We start from the raw sequence: 20,069 nt of genomic DNA, 5'->3' as shown, positions 1-20,069 counted from the left end.
GGCTTTTTAGATCACAGCCATGTTCTTGCTACTTTTCATGTCTTGTGAACCTGCCCAAGCCTCGATGTCTTCATCTGTGTCATGGAGCCAATGATGTTTACCCTGAAGGACCGTAGGGAAAGTAAAATGAAACGATGAGCGTAGAATAGGGTTTGTAAACTGTGAAGCGAAGTGCCATTGTGGGCAATGAATGAGCAATTTTCAGGGCCAGAGACGTGGGGAAGCGCCCTTGCATGAGTGTTGTCCGTGGTGCTGAAAATTGGTTCTGTGCTCCCGTTTTTTGCTTCCCTGCAATGCTGGCTAAAGACGTCATACGATAGATTTTTTTTTTTTTTCCTTCTTCATTTGCCATCTAGATTTAAAAAAAAAAAAATTTTTTTTTTTAACAATCACGGTGACTTATGGTTCACCAGGTAAGTGAGAGGAATAGAAAGTAAAGGTGAAGCTTGAAGTTTCAGGAGTTAGCTTCACTACTAACGCAGACAAGTGATTTATCATCAGTATCTCAGTTTTCTTATCTGAAAAACAAGGATATAATACATTAATGTTAACTTGCTTATAAGTGATTGGAAATTGAAATTAGATGAAACCGGAAAACAAAATTAAGGTAACGTTAGTTGTTAGGTTAACTTGCGGGCTTTACCATAAAAACACTGCACCTAAATAAGCATTATATTAACGTTAGTTGTTACCAGTTTTAGTAGGTGGTTTCACAGTACACGCGAGAGGGCTTTATCACCTCTTGGCAATTACAGACTTATTTTTTCTCCTCTGGGAAGTCAAAGGGGAGGGGACAATTTCTCTGCTTAGAAACGTCGAGGCAGGGTGGGCAGTAAGTCCTCATGTCCTTGGCAATTCAGATTCAGCTGGAAGGCCCTGAACACCTACTTCAGGCTCCTTCGTCCTTCCAAGACCACTTACTGTGAGGTGATTAATGTCAGTCCCACCTTACAGATCGGGAAATTGAGACTCGGAGAAGTGAGATGATTTGCTTGAGGGTACCCAGGAGGAGGAGAACCCGGCTTGCACAGACTAGAAGGTGGGAGGGCACCCCGGCTAGGGAGGCCGGTAGCGGGGAAATCGAAGGCGCTCCCCCGACCACGCAGGTCCCTCCACTCCCGGGAGCGTGGGTGGAGGCGAGACAAAGGGGGCGGGGGCGGGGCGAGGTGAGGGGGAGAAGGCCGGAAGTGCGGCCAAGGCGGAGGCGGGAAATTCCGCGCAGGGGGAGCTCGGAGATCGCGCAGACCTGGATCCCGCTCCAGGGACCGAGTATCCGCGGACAAGCGGCTTCCCCTCTCTGGGCCCCAATTTCCTCCTCGGTGAAACAAGCAGAGAGCGTTCACCGGGCTGGATTGAGTGAGATCTGACAGCGCGCCCCTCCCTCAACAGGCGCGCAGCAAATAGGCAGCCTCTCCGCCCCTTAGTCTCCTGTCTGTGAAATGGGAACCGGGTCGAGGAGGGCGGGGAACCCAGGAGCCCAGCGGCCGTGGTGAGGGGCGGCGGGCGAGGGGCGCCCCTCCCTCCTTTGGGCCCCTGCTTCCCTGCGGGCACCGCCCCCTCCCGGGTTCTGAGGCCGCGAGTCGGCCAGTGCGCATGCCCGGGGCGGGGCGCGGGGCTGGAGCGCGGAGCCGGCGCGGGGGACGGCATAGCGGAGTCCGCGGTCCGCCCGCCAGCCCTGCCGGAGGCAGCCGAGGCAGCTCGGGCGGCGGCGGTGGTGGTAGCGGTGGCGGTGACGGGAGCCGGAGCGCAGCGCGCCGAGGAGACGGAACGGCGGCACAGCCGGGTAAGCGCCGCGCCTGCACCTGCTGCCCGCTCCAGGCGGGCGGTGTCGACCGCCTTCTTCGGCTCGCGGCTGCCCCACAGCCGCTGTCCAGGGTCTTCGAACCTCCTGGGTGGCGGGGTTTGGGCACCGTGAGCAGCGTGTCTGGCGTGCGCCCGGGGGAATGTACGCGCGCGGCCGGGGCGGCGGGTGTCCATTTCCAGGTTCCTCTCAGGGGCGGGGCGGGGGTGGGTCCGCAGTCCTGGCCGAGCACCCGAGGGGCCCTGCGGGCCAGCCCGCCCTGTGTATAAGACCCCGGCCCCGCTCCTGGCCTCGCCGCTGACTGCCGCTTTGTTTGGCGCGGTGGTGCGGGAGGGGGCGCTTCCCGCCACCGCGGGGAGGGGTCCGCCCGCGTTGATTCATTTTCCCCCTGGAGCGAGCTCGGCGCTCGAGTGGCTCTATTGGCACCATGGAGCACATTCGCTGTCGCACGCTCAGTGTGGAATACGCTCTGGGGCTCCATCACACACACTGTCACACACTCACCGCTCGAGGCCACAGGTCTACACACACTGTGTCCCTTGATCATTCCATCAGACTCATACACATGGTCACCTGTGCACGCACCCCGTACACCTTTGGTACACACCGAGGCATAGCTACACACTCACACCAGCCATTGCCTATCACAGCACACTCAACTCAGCAATACTCCCCGATCACAAAGCATTCGCAGCCATCCTGCTCTGGCCTGCTTGCGCCTATTCACAGCTGCACGTCATGGTATCCCTCATGTACCCCCGGACCCCGGAGCAGGCGTGTCACACACTCCGTCACACACTTTTAGCTTGCTCTCCACACAAACACACCCACTCCTGCATGTCCAGTCTTGCTCTCCTGTAGATAGATGGACGGATGGTCTGGAGGCCATTTCTGGAAGGAAGACTGGATATCACCCTTTGCTAGACTCCATCTCCCCTCCAGCCCCAGGGAGGAAGCTTTGCTGCTCTGAGGGTTGTAGGAGACAAGGGGATGAGAGGGTGAAGTACAGCACACCAGGATTGTCACACACACACACACACACACTCTCTCTCTCACACCTGCTGAAGTACCAGAAGCCTTTGTCAATCTTATCGCCATGGGAGGAGGTGTTTGCAGGTGCCTGGCACCCTGGCTCCAATTAGGGAAGAAATCCTAAAGGGAAAATAACTGGCTGGTCAGGTCTCTGGGCCTGAGTGAGCATTCACAGGGGCTTCTCTGCCTGGGAGCAGGGCACAATCACTTGGGCACATACCCAGGCCATCTCTCCCATGAGTGAGGCTCTGAGGCCATGTGGCCACACATGTGCATACCCACAGGGTCCAAGTGGCCACCATGAGACACAAACACACAGGGCATTCTGCACATACAGGTTGCACATGTGCACACCAAGTTCTTGAGCAGAAGGTAGGAGCCAGGCCCTGGCTCCCCAGGCTGGCCTAAGCTGGTGCAGATGTCCACAAGCCACCTACGTGCTCTCCTGCATGCTGGGTTTGCCAGCCCATACAACTGGGGGTCATTTCAACCTTTTACCTCAATCGGGCGGCAGAAGTGTGCAGGCTTATCTGCTCATAGGGTGTTTCCAAAGGTGGGTTCCCGCACGGAGGACACTCTTGCTTCCTCTCCTAGACGATCCCTCACACTGTTGCCTGTTAGGTCCAGGGGATTGGGAGGACCCTTGGCATGACTCTGAAGAGCAGAAAGGGGTTTTAAGAGCCAAGCATCAGTGTCCAGGATCTCAGCTGATATGAGTGGGAAGAACCAGGCTTTGGATTCAGACAGAACAGGCTTTGAATCAGAGCCCCTCATCCCAGCTGTGTGCCCTTGGTCAAGTCTTTTCTCCCTCTGACCTCAGTGTCCTCATCTGTGAAATGGGATGATAATGCCCCCTTCATGAGATTGTTGTGGAGTCCAGGTGCTAAAATGAGCCTGAGAATGCTGCATCCAGGGCTGAGCACACAGTGGGAGAGTGATGGAGCTGGGTTCCAGTGGGAGATGGGAGGCGAGGAGGTAGGGCACCAGGCCTGAGTTGCCTTTTGGAGAAGAGGCTGGAGGATACCAAGGCTTCTTTGAGAGCCCGGAATAGTCTAACAGAACTGTGAGCAGCAGAGCCTCTGGGAATGGTATCTTGGCAGATCTTAAACCCAGGGCTCAGCCAGCTCTACTAAATATAACTACTTCCTCTCCCCCATTTCACAGATTGGGAAACGGAGGTTCAGGGTGTGGAAAAACTCACCCAAAGTCATGTAGCAAGTCAATGACTAAGCTGGAGCTTGACCCCACATCTTTCTAACTCCCTGGCCAGGCTCTCTGTCCCAATCCTGGACCGTATCCCGTATCAGAGAATTGTGAGCTGAGAACTAAGAAGCCGGCCTCTTCCCGGAGGACTTTTGGAAGGGGTATGTTACCAGCTGGGCCATGCCTACCTCTTGGAACCTCAGTTTCCTTCTCTAGAAAGTAAGAACACAACATCTGCCTGGAAGGTGTATGGGATCTGCACATAATAAGCATAGTAAGGGCTTGAGGTCACCTCCCACCTTTCTTGGCATCTAGGTCAAGGGTCAAAACTCAGGTGGCTACAGGCCAGGTGGGTAGCATGCATGAAGGGCTGCTATAAGAAAAATGATGGTGCAAATCAGTGATCAGTGGCAGCGGGCAGTCAACCTCAGTGTCCAGGACACCACTGGGAGGGGTAGAGATGGTGGCTAATTGGAGAGTGTACCCCCATCTAAGGAAGGAGCCACTGCTTGGCTCCAGCTGACTGCTGCCATGCAGGAAGCATGCTCAGATTGCCAAGTTTTAGTTTCCCAAGAGAAGCTAGAAATCTGATTTTTACGTGAAACCTTCTAATTTTTAAATGTTGATGACTAAATTCCTTAAAAAAATTTTTTTAAGCACTCTGAGTTAATCAGCCATGTCCAAGGGTGAGGTTTTGCCAGTTTGTGCCTGTGCTGCTGGCCCTTCCTCCCCTGCCCTCTCCTGGGAGCACAGCTGGGCTCTGACAGGCTGAGTAGATAAAAACAGGCCTTGCATGTACACAGCCCAGCCCTAAAGTAGCAGAGATGTGCACACCCCTCATCTTTAATTCTCCCTGCAGCCCTGTGCGAGCAGGGGGTAGGTTTGTTAGGGTCCCCACTGAGGAGATGGGACTCGCCTGAGGTCACAGAGCTGGTAAATCAGGGAGCTGTCCCAACTTCCTACCCATGCCTCACCCAGGGGGAGGGAGCCTGTTGGAGGGGCTGGTGTGAGAGGACCCGAGGGCTGAGCTACCAGGGGTGAAAGGAAGGGTGGTGAAGACTCAGAGCACACCTTCTATAGCCCTTGGTGACTCCTTCCAGTTCCAGCCCAAGCTCACCATACACCTGCCATTTTTATGCTGATGAAAACCAGATCCGAAGAATTGCAGCAGACCTCTCCTGTGTTTCAAACCTGTCTCCCAGCAGCCTCCTGGATATCTCCCCTATAAGTCCCCCAGGCACCCCAGTTCAACTTCCCAAAACCCAGCCCCCCACCATCCTCTGCAAACTGCCCCTCCCCCCATGCCTCCATTTTGGTGATAACACTCATCCCCCCAAGTCCCATATGCCCAAAGCTTGGGGGACTCAGTCGTGAACAATACCAGCTCAGTCCCCATCCAAGGACCTGAGGGCTAGGCGGGGACAGAGGTGTAAAGGGCTACAAGCAGAATGACAAGAGTCTGGTTAGGGGCAGAACAAGAGGCCACAGGGACCCTGAGGAAGCTGGTAGGCAAAGAAGGCTCACTGGAGGAGGAGGCGTTTAAGCTGAGGACTGAAGGTTTAATAAGAGCCAAGTGGGAAGGTGTGTAGAGGCCAAGATTGGAAAGAATGTGAACCCATGGTTGAACCCAAAGAGGTTTCGTGTGTGTGTGTGTGTGTGTGTGTGTGTGTGTGTGTGTGTGTGTGTACACATGCTTTGGGGGATGGAGTGCATAAGGAAAGATAAAGCCCAGCAGGTGAGTAAATACACAGGGGCTTAGAAGCACATTGAAGAGCTGGAACTTGACCCTGAAAGTAACAGGGAGTCATTAAAAGTTTCTTTTTTTTCCTGTTTTTAAAAAAATATGTGCACACAACCAAAATTCAAGTATTGCAAAAGGGCATTCAGAAAAAGTCTCTTCCACCTCCAGATCCCTGATCTCGCTTCACAAAGGCAATCACTGCTAAAAGTTTCATGGGTTTCCTTCCAGAAATTTTCTGTTTATAAATAAACCTACAGATGTGTATTTGTCCTTTTCCTTGCCTACCCGCATGGGATCCCACTAGCCATGCTATCCTCTGGCTTTTTTTCACTTAATTTATCTTGGGCATCTTTCCTCATCACTCCACACAGTCTAACAGCTGTGGGGGAGGGGAGGTCCTCTGTGCTTGTCCCACATTTTACAAACCCACTTCCTGGTTTTCTTCTCATCACCAGCCATGTTCTCATGCACCATTTGTCTGTCTTCAAGACCACCCTGGAGGTGGGCTTGCTGGCCCAAATGCTGTATGCATTGTAAACTTTGATAAGAATTGGTAAATGTCCTTCCAAAAACATTACAACCAATTTACTTCCCCCGAAAAAGCAAGGAGCGTTTTGAGCCAAGGAGTGGCATGGTTGGACTAACATCATAGACAGGTCATTCAGTCATTCATTTAACAAATATTTATTGGGAGCCACTTGCTTACTATGTGCCAGTCATTGTTCTCAACCCTGAGACCACATCAGTAAACACAGCAAAGTCCCCACACTTCTGGAGCTGACATTCTAATGGGAGAGACAAACCACGAGCAATAAACAAACATATGCAATATGGTGGCTGGAGACAGGTACCATGAAGAAAAACTGATCAGGGCAAGGGGAATGGAAAGCGTCAGCCAGTGTTGCGAAGGAGGCTATTTTATACAGGATGGGTCAGGGAAAGCTTCAGGGAGATGCAGATGTTGGGAAGGAAAGCATTTCAGGCAGAGGAGACAGTGAGTGCAAAGGCCCCAAGGCAGTGGGTTCAAGGATCAGCGGGGCAGCCAGGGTGACTGAAGCAAGGTAATCACAGGAGAGCAGTAGGAGACAAAGCCAAGAGCGGTGACAGGGCCAGAAAATGCAGGAACCTGTGGGCTATGGTAAGGAGTTTACTTTTACATTGCATGAGATGGCAAGACACTGCATGGTTCTGGGCAAAGGAGGGACATGATCTACCTTGAGTTTTACTAAGATCCCTCTGGTTCCTGTGTTGAGAAAAAAACTATATGGGGTGAAGGAAAAACCAAGGATAATCCAGGTGGGAGATGGTGCAGGTTTGGCTCACGGTAGTGGCCAAATTCTCGATATATTTTGAAGGTAGATCCATTATGTTTTGCTGATGGTGGGATGCCGGGTGTGAGAAAAAGTCAAGGGATATGGGCCTGAGCACCAGCAATATGGCTTTGGAGAAGATGGCAGGAGGAAGAGGTCTGGGGGTAATTGGGAACTCTGCTTGCTTTGGCCGCTGAGTGTATAATAAATGAGAGTTGCATGCAGATCCAGCTGCCTGCCAGACCCTCTCCTTGGATATCCCCCAGGCACCACACACTCAGCTTGTCCAAAATGCAACTCCCCCTTTTCCCGGATCTGTTGTCCAGCACCCGCCACCGTAGCCAGCATCCTGCAGGCCACCCCCACCATCACCTCTTACAGCCAGCTGGTTCCTGTTAGTTTCCCTCAGACCTCTCAATCCTGCCAACTCTTCATTCCCACAACCTTCGCTGTACCATCTCTCATCTAGACTATCGCAGAGAAGGGGCTGGGTAAACGAATGAAGAATTAAATGAATGAGAGATTGAATAAATAATTGGCCAGCCCTTCCCCTCCAGCCTCCACACCATCCCTAAGCAATCTTTGAAAACACACATTTCAGACTATGTCCTTTCCTTGACTGTAAACCATTCCCATCTCCCCAGGGCCTACACAGACATAAACTGGTGATCTGCAGACATATTTTGTTTGGGCCACATACTGTGTTGTTGTTGTTTTTTTAATCTTGAATTAATTGGGATATTTTACAGTAAACTTCTATATTTCCCACTTCTGACTGATACTACTAGGATGCATTTCTCCAGGGCAGTACTTGGCTGATGGAGTATGGCTCCCCCTTTAGACAGGGCATGTGCTCTCCACTTTGCCTTAGTCCCCACCACTCCCTACTGTTCTGTACCCAGTCTGTTTCCCTCAATTAAATTACCTACCTGGCTCCTATGGCATCAGAATTTATGACCCATGGCCTAAAGGAGAAAAGCATAACTTCTAGGTAGCATGTTGCATGGGGTGGGCTGATAAGGAAGGGGTGATGGTAGATGAAGTGGAAAAGTTAGACTGTGGCCAAGTTGTGAAGGGCCTTGAATGCCATTTTAGGAAGCCTGACCTTTATCCAGAGGGCCACTGGGAGCAGTGAAGCAGGGGAATGACATAGTTGGGTTCATGTTTTTAGCCCAGACCCTATGGACAGGAGGGGACCAGACAAAGGCAGAGAACGTGGTGAGAAGGCCCGCCTGCTAGAAAGAGAGTGAGAAGGAGGAGGCCCAGATGGAGGCTCCTCCCCACTGGATCCCCTCTGAGTCTGAGTCTGCTCTCTCTGTGTTTCAGAACCAGACAGAAACCTGGGGCCCAAGCATGGTCATGAGGGCAGTTGGGCAGCGCTGAAGACCCAGGCTGGCTCCAGCTGCTTTGAAAGGACTCCAGCCCCCCAGGACCCCAGCCCACAGCCCTCTGCTGCCCACAGGATGGGAGCCTGGGGGCTGGGAGCCTGGCCATGAGGGACTGCTGCCCCTCCCAGCAAAAGGCCAGCCCTGCACCCCCAAGGCACACCCCTGCCCAAAGCCCAGGCATGGACTCTAGACACAGCAGCCCCACTGGGGCTGGGGAAAGGGCATCCTGCTCTGAGGGCCCTGGCAGGAGTTTGGCCTTCCCCTCCCTGACCTGCATCCCTCCCCAAGAGGCAGCCACCAAGGAGACATTAGGGACACATGGAGCCTTGATCTCAGGGACACCAGAAACCACCTTCTCTGGGAAGCCAGAGCCTGTGTCCTCAGTGAAAACTGATCCTTCATCCTCAGAAAACAGAAATCCTATGTTATTACAGAAGATGGATTCCAAGTCTTCAAAGCAGGCAGATTCCATTTCCATAGGAAAGGAAGATGCCGGGTCCTTGAGGAAGGCAGATCCCATGTTTACAGGAAAGACAGAGCCTGTAATCTTGGGGAAAGGGGATCCTGCGGCTTCTGGAAGGATGGATCCTGCGACCCCAAGAAAGGAGGATCCTGGATCCTTGGGCAAGGTAGATCCTGAGTGCTCCAGCAAGGTGGATACAATGTCCACAAGGAAGGAGTATCCTGTATCCTTGGGCAAAGTGGATCTTGCATTCCCAAAAAAGGAGGAGCCCAGGTATTCAGGAAAAGACCTTCAAGTGTCCTCAGAAGAGGTGGGTCCTGCTTCTGCAGGAAAGACAGATCTTGTATCCTTGGGAAAGAGAGATCCTGAGCTCTCCGAAAAGGTGGATCCCATGTCCTTGGAAAACACGGATTCTGCATCTGTAGAAAAGACAGATCCCGGGTCCTTGGGAATGCTGACTCCAGGGTCTTCAGGCAAAATCAAGCCTGTATCCCCTGGAACAGTGGCTCTGGGGTCATCTGGAAGGGTGGATCCTACTCACTTAGGGATGACAGATCCTGAATCTATGGTTAATGCAGAAACCGTGTCCTCTACAAAAGAGGACCCTCAGTTCCTGGGAAAGATGGATCCTGCCTCCTCAGGAAAGCAAGAGTCCATGTCTATGAGAATGACAAAAACCATGTCTACTGGACAGGTGGATCCCATGTTTTCAGGAAAGATGGATCCCACATCTTTGAAAAACATGGACCCTGTGTCTTCAGGCAAGACGGGTCCAGTTTCTTTGGGAAAAGTGGATCCTGTGTCCTCAGGAAAGCCAAAGGCCTTGTCTCCTGGGCAGGCAGAACTGATGTCTGTGGGAAAGACAGAAACTGCATCCTCAAGAAAGGAGGACCCCGTGTCCTCCAGAAAGGGGGATCCCATTTCTGTGGGAAATACAAAAGCATCATCTTCTGGAAAAGTGAATCCTGAATCATCAGGAAAGATAGACCCTGTGTCCTCAGGTCCAGCGGGTCCCCCATCCTCTGTAAAAGCTGAGGCAGTGACAGGAGGAAAAGCAGATCCACTATCTTCAGAAAAGTCAGGTCCTGTGGCCCCTGGAAAGGTGGGTCTCATGGCCTCAGGGAAGGCTGATCCCCCCACCTTGGGTAAAGTGGACCCTGTATGCAAGGGAAAGGCAGAAACTGTTCCCCCTGGAGACATGGACTCCGAGTCTGCAGGAAAGGTGGCCCCCACAACCCTAGGAAAAACAGTCCAGGCATCCTTGGGAAAAGCAGAAGCTGTCCCAGAGGGAAAGGTGGATCCTCCACCTCTAGAGAAGGGCAATCCTATGAATTCCACGAAGGTGGATCCCAGGGCCTCAGGGAAAGCAGAACCCAAGTCTGAGGGCAAAGCAGAAACAAGGCCCCCTGGGCAGGAGGGCACTGCCTCATCAGGAAAAGCAGAGGCTAAATCTTTGCAGAAGGAGAAGCCGCTGACCTCGGAGAAGGGGGATCCTGGATCCTCTATCGTCTCTGGGAAGTTGGAGCCTGTAGCCCTGGGGAAGACTGACTCTGCGCCTCAGAGAAAAGGGGAACCCCCATCCTCAGGGAAGCGGGCCCACCTGACTCTGGAGAAGGCGGAGGCCTCTTCCACGCAGGCAGATGACAAACCCTGCGGCTCCGCTTCTCACCCCGCGGATAGCGGGGGTCGCGTGGAGCCAGCGCCACTGCCCAGCTCCGAGGCCTGCAGCCTTGGCCAGAAGGACCCGGTGGCCACTAGGGCCGAGAGAAGCCCGGGCCTGGAGGCCGTAGCGCCGTCGCCGGGGCCGCGAACTCGCGACAACTTCACCAAGGCGCCGTCGTGGGAGGCGAGCGCCACGCCGCCACGCGAGGACGCGGGCACGCAGGCGGGCTCGCAGGCCTGCGTGTCGGTGGCCGTGAGCCCCATGTCTCCGCAGGACGGCGGGGGCGGCTCGGCTTTCAGCTTCCAGGCGGCGCCACGCGCACCCAGCCCCGCGCCCAGGCCGCCCTCTCGCCGGGACGCGGGCCTACAGGTGTCCCTGGGCGCTGCCGAGACGCGCTCCGTGGCCACCGAGCCCATGACGCCGCAGGCCGCCGCGCCGCCCGCCTTCCCCGAAGTGCGGGTGCGGCCGGGCTCCGCACTGGCGGCCGCCGTGGCGCCCCCAGAGGCCGCTGAGCCGGTGCGCGACGTGAGCTGGGACGAAAAGGGCATGACGTGGGAGGTGTACGGCGCCGCCATGGAGGTGGAGGTGCTGGGCATGGCCATCCAGAAGCATCTGGAGCGACAGATCGAGGAGCACGGCCGCCAAGCGGCGCCCGCGCCGCCGCCCGCCCCGCGCCAAGGCCCGGGCCGTGTGGGCTCCGTGCGCACCGCGCCCCCAGAGGGCGCAGCGAAGCGCCCGCCCGGCCTCTTCCGCGCGCTGCTGCAGAGTGTGCGCCGGCCGCGGTGCTGCTCACGGGCCGGACCCACGGCCGAGTGATCTGCTCCCCTTTTGTACGCCCGGGTTTCCAACCTTCTCAGGCTCCCTTCTTGACCCCAGACCCCTAGAAGGGATCCCCTCGACGCGTGACAGGCCTCCGAGGGGCGGGCAGCCTCTAGGGTCTTATCCTGTCTTTCCAGTCCCCTCCCCTCCTAAACACACAAATGAACGCCCTCTACCCGGCTCCCTCGTGGTCATGAGCCCACGAACCCAGCCCTGACACCCCACTGTCCCCTCACAGCCCTCAGTTCCACCCCCTCCCGGTCACACTGGGCGACCTCTGGGGACCTGCTCAGCACCCACGCTCCCAGCCCTGAGAGCTGAGGCAGGCTCCTGAGATGTCCAGACTGGTGCACTGTGGTCCCCAGCGGCGGCCAGGTCCCCAGAACGGGAGAGACTGTGTACAGAAACCCCAAGTGTGCAAGGATTGACATGTGAGACCCCCGATGTGCAAGGCCCCGGGTGTATGCGAGTGCATGTCCATGCAGCGGGCTGGCCCCATGGCCTGGGCATCTCTTGCATGCTGGTAGTTGTCCCCAGTTCCTGTCTCCCCCTCACCTGGCCCAATCCCCAACCCTATCCCCACCCCCACTGGACACTGGTTCACAATTCCCAGACAGGCCAAAGGCAGCTGCAGGAGTGCCCTGGGGGCGCAGCTGAAAGAGTCACAGAAAGGGGAGAGGGCTCAGACAGGTCCGGGGATCACAGTCAGAGGCTCACAGACAGCCTGGGTGACAGCTGGTCTTGGGTATTGCGGGCAGGATGGAGAGCTCATTCTACAACCACAGTAGTCCCTGAAAGACCACCCTCTCCAGCCCTCCGTCCCCCAGTGCTGTGAGCCCCACAAGTCCCTTGTGACAACTCAGTACCCGTGCCCCACCCCTCCAGCCGCGGTTTTTGGCTACAAACTGTCATAATATATACATTGGTAATAAAATACTCCCCCAACTCTTATCAGCTGTGATTGGCTACAAGCAGACGGGGGTGGAGCAACATGATATCTTATTATGTTCAGGGAGGGGTAGGTATAATTTAGGGGTAACAAGGCCTCTTCCGAGGTGACCCAGAAGAGTGGGGGCCCATGTGGGGCTCTGTGGCAGGGCCCCCATCACAGGTCTGTGGTATTCAGGCCAGGGTTGGTGAAGGCCAGCTCCTCCTTCTGCTGTCCATGTGTGCCCGCCTTCATTTCTGACAGCACTCTGTTCAGGGGCTCTGGATCCGGCCCCATCAGACTGTGCAGGGGCTCCTTCTGTGGGAAGAGGGAGGGGAGATGTGAGGCCAGAGCCAAGATGGGGTGATCTCCCAGTCCTTAGGAGAGTGGGTGGGCCTTCAAGCCCACGACCAGATGGCTCCGTGGCTGGGGCCTCAGTTTCCTGACTCTGTCCCAGAAGGGGCCATGGATACTGGTGGTATAGATGGGCTCAGGTGAAGGGGTGGGCCTAAGGGGTCTACTCTGGCCTTTGCCCACCCATGGACATGGTGGCATTTGGGTGTTCTGCCCAGTCCTGAATGATGCCAGGCCCTGTGTCCTGTGCCAAGGAGCCAGTCCAGCACAGTTCCTGCCACCTGTACCTCATGGCAGGCACCGTGCTGGGCACAACCATCCGTCACCTGAGGTACCCACAGGACTCCCGAAGGAAGGATCATGTCCCCCACTTTACAGATGTGGAAATTGAGGCTCGGAGGGCTCTCTGGCCAGGAAGGGACAGAGCGGGGTTTGGACCGCTGGTCTTGCTGGCTCTAAAGCCTGTCCATGGCTCAGCGCTGCTCCTGGTTGAGTTTGGCAGGTCCTTCTGCCACCCCAGAGGGACATGTCACACCCAGGGTCCCACCTGTAGGCCATCATGGCACACACTCTCTCGTCTCCTGCCTTTCCTCTTACCCCTCCCCATGTGATGTGTCACACACTCACACCCTCACAAGAATCCCTCCAGTGGACCAGCCAGGCCCCAAGGCTCAGCTACTCCACCACATAGACACCCACGGGGACAGAGCTTCCACCACCTCCACCCTCCCCAGGGCACACTAAGGGCTTTTTCCAGACTGTGACTGTTCTGGTCTCTGGTAAACAGTGGAACATATGAGGGGCCCCAGGAGGGACTAAACATTCTGCCTGAGCTTCCCAGAGCCCTCTACACAGATCCCCAGTGGGAGCAGTTGGTGCAGTACAGCCCAGGAAGTGCAGCCTGGCCCGGGAGACAGAATACCTGGGTTCTGGGCTGCCCTGGCCTTGCAAGCTTTCTGAACTTGGGCAGTTCGGCACCCCTCCCTGGCCTTGATTGCTTGAAAAGTTTGGATTGGATGAGCCCTCAGATCTCGCAGACCTTCCACACAAACATTTACGGAAGTCTTAGGTGAGTCAGGGCACCAAGGGATCTGTGGAAAGAAGCCCCACCTGCGTTCCCCACCCAGAGACCCCAAGGCCCACCTACCACTGCAGGAGTTGGGGTGGAGCCTCGGGCAGCTTCTCAGAAGCCGAACAACCCCCTGCCGTTGCAGGACTGGCTCTTTCTTGGCTTTGAAGACTCTTAGCGGCCTGGCCCCCTCTCCCTCTCCAGACTCTCAGAGCTCCCTGAACCTCCCCAGCCCACAGCTCCAGCCCCACTGCTGGGGTCTCTGACTCCACTCCCCTCTGGGGGTCAGCTTTGGCCTCCACCAGGGGCTACCTGCTGGGTCACAAGCTCCAGCCCACAAGACTGTTCCCTTCTGCCTCAGTTCCCCCCAGATATGTTCAATGGAGTTTTTGCCCCAAACCATCCTGAACCAGAGATGAGCCATCCACCCAGAGGCCTCTTGCACTGCCTGGCAGCCTGGACCACCATCGATGACCCCCATCCTTGGGGGTCCATTTGGAGGCCTCCATGTTACAGCCAGGTCCCTGGGCAGCATTCTGATATTTTAACACCCACGAGAGGCTTTGGTTGACCAAATCTTTCCAAGTAAGGGGTCCTCAAGGGAAAATAAGTCCTGAATCATGAGGTACAGGAAGGGACCCCCTGGAAGGGCAGGGCCCGGCTGAGGGCAGAACCCAAAGTAGGGTGGATAAAGTGAATGGTGGGTGGATATCCACCCCTACGCCTGCGCGCACACACACACACACACAGACACACGCTCACACAGACACACACACACACAGAACCGCAGACTATTAAAGCTCAGTGGGTGTTAGAGCTTCTACTCCAGTGGTGGTTTTCAGAGTGGGAAGGAGAGGGTAGTTCCTTCTGGTTCTGGCGTCCCATCCCCCACCCAGCCCTCTGATCTACTCTCCCACTTTCGTGGTTCTCACTCCTGCCTGCACATTAGAACCCCAGAAGCTTTAGCAGCACCTTCCTGCTCAGGCCCGCCCCAGCCATCTGATCAGAATCTCTGAGCTGTGACCTGGCATCCTCAGGTCTAAAGAGCTCCCCACGTGATTCCAGTCAGCAGCCCAGGCTGCACAAATGCTTGGTCTAACTGAACCAACTAACCTATTGAACAAATGATGGTATCGTTGTTCATTTGAGCCTACCTTTGCTCCTTGGCTAGATTATGTTCATCTCTGGATCTCCTCCCCCCGCCCCACCAGCTTTTATATAAAGGATATAAAGGGAGGGAACCAGATTCCTGACCACTCATTTTATGCCAGATCATTTTTATACCCACTCTTATTTCATCCTCACAGCAGTCCTGCATATTTGGTGTTCTGATCCCCATTTATAGATGAGAAAACTGAGAACCAGAGGGAAGAATTCACCCACTCAGGGTCACAGTTAATGAGTAGAGGATCGGGCCCCATTCCAAAGCCGTGGGGCTTCCCAGGGCCAGATGCAGACACACCCATGGCAGCAGCAGGTCCCTCGAGCTCTGTCCTGAAACCCACTCCTTCAGAGAAGAGCCCCAAGTCAGAAGCCCCAGGCACCAACTCATCCCCCATCTTGCCTTGATTTCCTGCCTGCTATTTTCCAGATCCACAGAGTTGTCATCCAGGGAGTTGAGGCTGTAAGGGAGATAATGGAGCTCAGAGAATTGGCAGGCTCAGGCCTCCCTGTCTCTGGCCAACAACTACCCCTGCCATCACCACCACCATCATCATCACTACCTCGACTACCACCATCACCACCACTACCATCACCACCACCATTACCACCATTGCCATCACCACCATCATCACCACCACCACCATTACCACCACCATCACCATCACCACTACCACCATCACCATCAGCACCATCACCATCACCATCATCACCATCACCACCATCACTGTCACCATCCCATTACCACCACCATGACTACCACTACCAACCAGCACTGCTCACCTGATGTGGTCCAAGTCACTGGAGGAAGATTGGGACTCGAAGCCCAGGTCCTTGGTGGGGAGGTTCAGCACGGGATTGGCACTGGAAAGAAGGCCCAGTCAAGTGACCATGGGCCTCAACCACCCCATGGGGCCTCTTACCCATCCTTCGACCTCCACTTACCGCTCAGTGTTGTACACGTTAGTCCCGGGGATGGCAGAGACTGGGGGCATCACCCCCGCTGCTGTCTTCCGGGCCTCCTTGGAAGCCTTCATAGCCCGAAGTTTCCGGTGGTAGCTGTGGGGAACATGGCGGGGGGGCATCACTATTTTCCCTGCACACCTACTGTGTGCCCAGTGCAGGCCCTGAGAGTGTGACTTCACAACAACCCTGGCAGGTGGGAGTATTAGCCCCATCTTACAAGGGTACAAGGAAGAACCAGAGAAGGGAAATGATTTGCTGAAGACCACGCAGCTGACCAGTGGCAAAGCCTAGAATCAAACCCAGATGTGGCTACTGGCTCCATATGTATTGGAAAGGGAAAAAGAAGCAGCATTTATTAAATGTATAGTATGTGCCAGACACCTTGCTCAGTATGAGATGCGCATGGCTCCCTTGAATGCTTTGAGGGATCTAGTGTCATGCCCATTCTGCAAATGAGGAAACTGAGGCTTGGGGAGGGGAGTTTAACGTACCCAAGAGGTCATAACAGGTCACCGGGTATTGAATACAGATGTACCTGACACCTAAACCCCAGGTCTTTCTACCCCTCAGATATCTTGGGTGGTGGGAGAGGCGAGGTTGGAGACACAGGGGGTGATGGGAGCAGCACCTCTTCTGGGTACACACGAGGACCGTGGTCATGATCACGATGACCAGCAGCAAAGCCACTCCCAATCCTATGATGGTGTTACGGAGCGTGTCCGGCAACTCTGACTCCTGGCCCTCCTGGGAGCCCTGGAGAAGAAGGATTGTGATGGGGGAGGATGTAGGGCCAACACCCCCCTCCCCACCCCCCTGTTACCTCCACCCTGCCGACACTCACCAGCACCACCAGCCCCAGCTGCAGCAGCTTGGTCAGGGAGTCCTCGTCATTCCGGATCGTCCTGGCCACAGAGCCCCGCTCAGGCCCGAGGGACGTTGGCATCCCCCAGGCTTCCTGCCCACCCCAAGGGCAGCCCCACTCACACACTCAGCTGGTCAACGGTCAAGGCCGACCCATTTGAGAAGACAAAGTAGGCATCGAGGTAGGAACGGCCTCGGGCCCTGGAATGGGGCAGAGGTGAAGCCAGCAGCCCAGAACCACCAGGCAGGCCCCTCCTGCTGCTGGTCCTCTCTTCTTCGCCCCAGCCACCGGTCCTGTGGGCACTCACCGAGCCGTGGATTCTATGTCCTGAATGTTCACAATGTAGACAGTAGTCCTGGTCGCCTGGACAAGAGCCCTGCAAAGGGGGCAGGTGTCACGGAGGGCTGGGGTAGGGGCCTTAGCCCAGGCCTGTAGCCAGGGCTCTGCCAGTGGAAGTAGGGATTGTGTGAGGGGCACCTCCTCTGGACAGCTCCATTGGCTAAGCAAGTAGCACTTCTGTGCAGATTAGACAAGGATGCCCCTTCCTCTGGGACTGGGTTTACAGTTTAGCAAGCAGAGTGCCCTTGTGCAATGCACAGTCTTTGCAACTGTACATGGCAGCCCTATTTAGGCCTGTCTCTGCCCAGCCAACCATAGGCTTCTGGGGGCAGGCAGAAAGGAAGTGCAAGTACAGGTACAGGGTCAAAGACAAGGACACTACCTAATGCACTGCGGTAACCTAAATGAGAGGGAAGTCCAAAAGGGAGGGGATATCTGTATGTGTATGGCTGATTCATTTTGTTGTGCAGTAGAGGCTAACACAACATTGTAAAGCAACCATACTCCAATAAAAATTAATTAAAAAAAAAAAAGACAAGGACAAGGTCAAGTGTGGGTCAGGGACAGGGTTAAGAGATATGCCATCCAGGTTTCTGTCAGGGACCAGGCTCCCAGGCCATGTTCTTCCCCACAGGCCCCTCCCAGCTCCCCGGACCTACGCCTTAATCTCTTCCGTGTTGGCGCCAACCTCCTCCTTGCTCATGGAGAACTGCAGCCTCACACGGTAGCTCTGGTCCACAGTGAAGAGCTACAGGAAGAAGGCATGGGGAAGATGAGGCACAAGGCACCCAGGGGTTGGCAGAGGGCACTAGGAACTGAAGGCAGAACCCAACGCTCACATTTAGGGTGATTTTGGCTTCCTGGGCAGGACCCTCAGAAGACCTGTCCTGGGCCTTGACCATCACTTGGTAAGTGCCTTGGAGAGTGGAATCAAGGTTGGTCACCAGCCTATGGAAGGTAGGAGGACAGAGCTCAGTCTTGAAACCCAAGCTGAAGTCTCCTTGGAACCTCCTTGTACACCTCCCAGGATGAGGAACTCACTGCCTTGAGGCCCTGCTTGGCTCCCCCCACCCCATCCAGGGGCTGCCCACAGTTACTCAATGTTGCCAATGAACACGCTGGCCTCCAAGGAAGTGGAGACACGGAAGAAGCCCCGGAAAGGGATCACGGCCCCATCCTTAGCGATGAAATCCACTTGGAGGATGGAGAACAGGATGGCCCCATTGTTCCCTGAGTCATCGTCTCTGGCCTAGGAGCAAGGGTGAACAACATCTGCGGGCCAGGCCAGGCCAGGCACCCCTCCATCCCCAGCAGGAGTCTGAGGCTAGGGTGGCCTGGGAGGCTGGTCCCCATGATCTCTATCAGCCTTCCCCAGGCCATTGACCAAATGCTTTAAACAAACAGTGTTTGAACAAGTCCCTGCTTCTGGCCCCCCAGCTCAACAGGTCATTGCCCAAAGTCCCTCCCGTGTGGAAATCCCACCCTGCTCTCCCCCGCCCCCGCCACTGCCACACACACACACACAAGCTCAGGGACACTCAGATTTCCTGGGCACCTACTGTGTGCCAGTCACCTTCCCTTAGATCCCTCCTTTCAGTGCTTGCTAACATGAGTACGAATTCCCCAAGTGGACCACGAAATGATGTGGGGAGAGGGCACAAGCATTTTTATTCATTCTAGTGCCTTTTAGAGAAGAATATAACCAACACACAGAGCTGTGAGTCCACTGACGGCACTGTTCAGGATGAGGCCAAAGCTGGTGTTTATGTTTCGAAAAGGAGTCAGTTTAAAGAAAATCGTTCAAAGCCATGGCCAGACTCATGACATTGGAATGCAATTGGCTGAAGACTGGAAAACTGACTGTTTAAGCCTAGAAAGAACCTAGAGAGGGAGAATCACTATCCCCCTTTTATGGGAGAACACTGGGGTTCTGAGAGAGACCCCATCCTGCCCACAGGCACACGCAGCTCTAAGTGGGGAGGGCCAGGCCCATCCATCTCCACACCTGTGCCCTTTCCACAGCGCAGGGAGTGGCGCCCACATACAACCCATCTCTTAACCCTAAGGAGTTACTGCAAAGAACTGACAGCTTCTTGTCCAGGAGGGAAAGTGAGTTCCAGAAAGGTGTGGCAGCTCCCCAGCTCAGGAAGAAGCCCAGCCAGGCCCAGGCCCCAGAGCTGTGTGGGAGGCCGCTCTGCCCCCACCACCCTGCATGGCATAGCTGCCACCCTCTAATAAACACATCCAATGCCATAAAAATTGAAAGTATTTTTACAATTTTGCTCTGGAAATTATTTAATATGAGGAACTTGTTTAATTTACAGTTACTATGATTTCTCTGTAATGCTCCAGAATTCTGGTGTAGTGAGAAAACCACTGCAAGTGATTTTTATGGTCATGAAATTTTTATGAATACTACATTTAACAGTTAATGGAGTTTAATCATATCAATTAAGCAGGTGTTCATTTCCATTCTGGGGTTTTCTTTTCATATGTCGGAGCCAATAGATTTTCTTTCTAGTGTTAAAACATTTTGGGGGCAGCTGAAGGACCTAAAGGCCTAGGCCCTGTGTCTCCTGGAGCTAATGTGAATGACAAAATTTGGAGCCAAGGACTTACCTGGACAGAAGCCACCTGCTGGTTGGGTATCACAAGTTCTGGGATGATCACTACAGGTGTGGACAGGAAGAGGTCAGTGGGGTCAGGGCCAGTGCCCACTTGGCCAAGTGCTGACCTTAAGCCCAGTTCAGGGCTCATCCCACCAAACCTGCCCTTAACCTCTCTACCACCAGAGACCCCCATTACAACTACCCCTAAGCCATTAGTTAGCAGGTCCTCCACCTCCCATTGTGCAGATGGGGAAACTGAGGCCCAGAGAAGGAGGGCCTGGCCCAGGGTCAGATGTGAGTTGGGACAGAGCTGGGGTGAAAACTCAGGTCTCCCCTCCTGTTGAAACCCTGAGGGAGAGGC

The 20,069-nt window shown here is 54.9% G+C and overlaps 2 protein-coding genes across 4 annotated transcripts in view; one reads left to right on the top strand and one right to left on the bottom strand.

Moving 5' to 3' along the window:
- The first annotated feature begins 833 nt into the window (after positions 1-833).
- GPRIN1 (G protein regulated inducer of neurite outgrowth 1) lies at positions 834-12,318 on the top strand. 3 transcript variants are annotated; one of them, XM_036848813.1, is made up of 3 exons: positions 1,540-1,783; positions 4,104-4,255; positions 8,414-12,318. In XM_036848813.1, the coding sequence occupies exon 3, from the start codon at positions 8,580-8,582 to the stop codon at positions 11,415-11,417; it is 2,838 nt and encodes a 945-aa protein (XP_036704708.1). In that variant the 5' UTR covers positions 1,540-1,783; positions 4,104-4,255; positions 8,414-8,579; the 3' UTR covers positions 11,418-12,318. The 3 variants fall into 3 exon arrangements, with proteins under 3 accessions (XP_036704709.1, XP_036704708.1, XP_036704707.1); XM_036848814.1 differs by lacking the exons at positions 1,540-1,783; positions 4,104-4,255 and adding an exon at positions 834-978; XM_036848812.1 differs by lacking the exon at positions 4,104-4,255.
- An 84-nt stretch (positions 12,319-12,402) lies between these two features.
- Positions 12,403-20,069, bottom strand: part of CDHR2 (cadherin related family member 2) — a 39,025-nt gene continuing 31,358 nt past the window's right edge. The window contains exons 21-32 of the mRNA XM_036848811.1: positions 19,719-19,768; positions 18,197-18,348; positions 17,939-18,047; positions 17,759-17,847; positions 17,068-17,136; positions 16,883-16,960; positions 16,740-16,800; positions 16,527-16,651; positions 15,878-15,991; positions 15,716-15,796; positions 15,336-15,393; positions 12,403-12,666 (exon numbers count right to left, since the gene is read on the bottom strand). Coding sequence (XP_036704706.1) covers positions 12,526-12,666; positions 15,336-15,393; positions 15,716-15,796; positions 15,878-15,991; positions 16,527-16,651; positions 16,740-16,800; positions 16,883-16,960; positions 17,068-17,136; positions 17,759-17,847; positions 17,939-18,047; positions 18,197-18,348; positions 19,719-19,768 — 1,127 coding nt within the window. The 3' untranslated portion in view covers positions 12,403-12,525. The remainder of the gene's footprint in view (positions 12,667-15,335; positions 15,394-15,715; positions 15,797-15,877; positions 15,992-16,526; positions 16,652-16,739; positions 16,801-16,882; positions 16,961-17,067; positions 17,137-17,758; positions 17,848-17,938; positions 18,048-18,196; positions 18,349-19,718; positions 19,769-20,069) is intronic.

This window comes from Balaenoptera musculus, chromosome 3 (assembly GCF_009873245.2).
Source record: "Balaenoptera musculus isolate JJ_BM4_2016_0621 chromosome 3, mBalMus1.pri.v3, whole genome shotgun sequence".
Taxonomy (NCBI): Eukaryota; Metazoa; Chordata; class Mammalia; order Artiodactyla; family Balaenopteridae; genus Balaenoptera; species Balaenoptera musculus.
Note: the sequence above shows the minus strand (reverse complement) of the source record. Positions and strands in the feature narration are given on the sequence as shown.

Bases quoted from the DNA above. Each gene is read 5' to 3' on its own strand.
- GPRIN1 (XM_036848814.1), top strand. From the start codon at position 8,580: ATGAGGGACTGCTGCCCCTCCCAGCAAAAGGCCAGCCCTGCACCCCCA.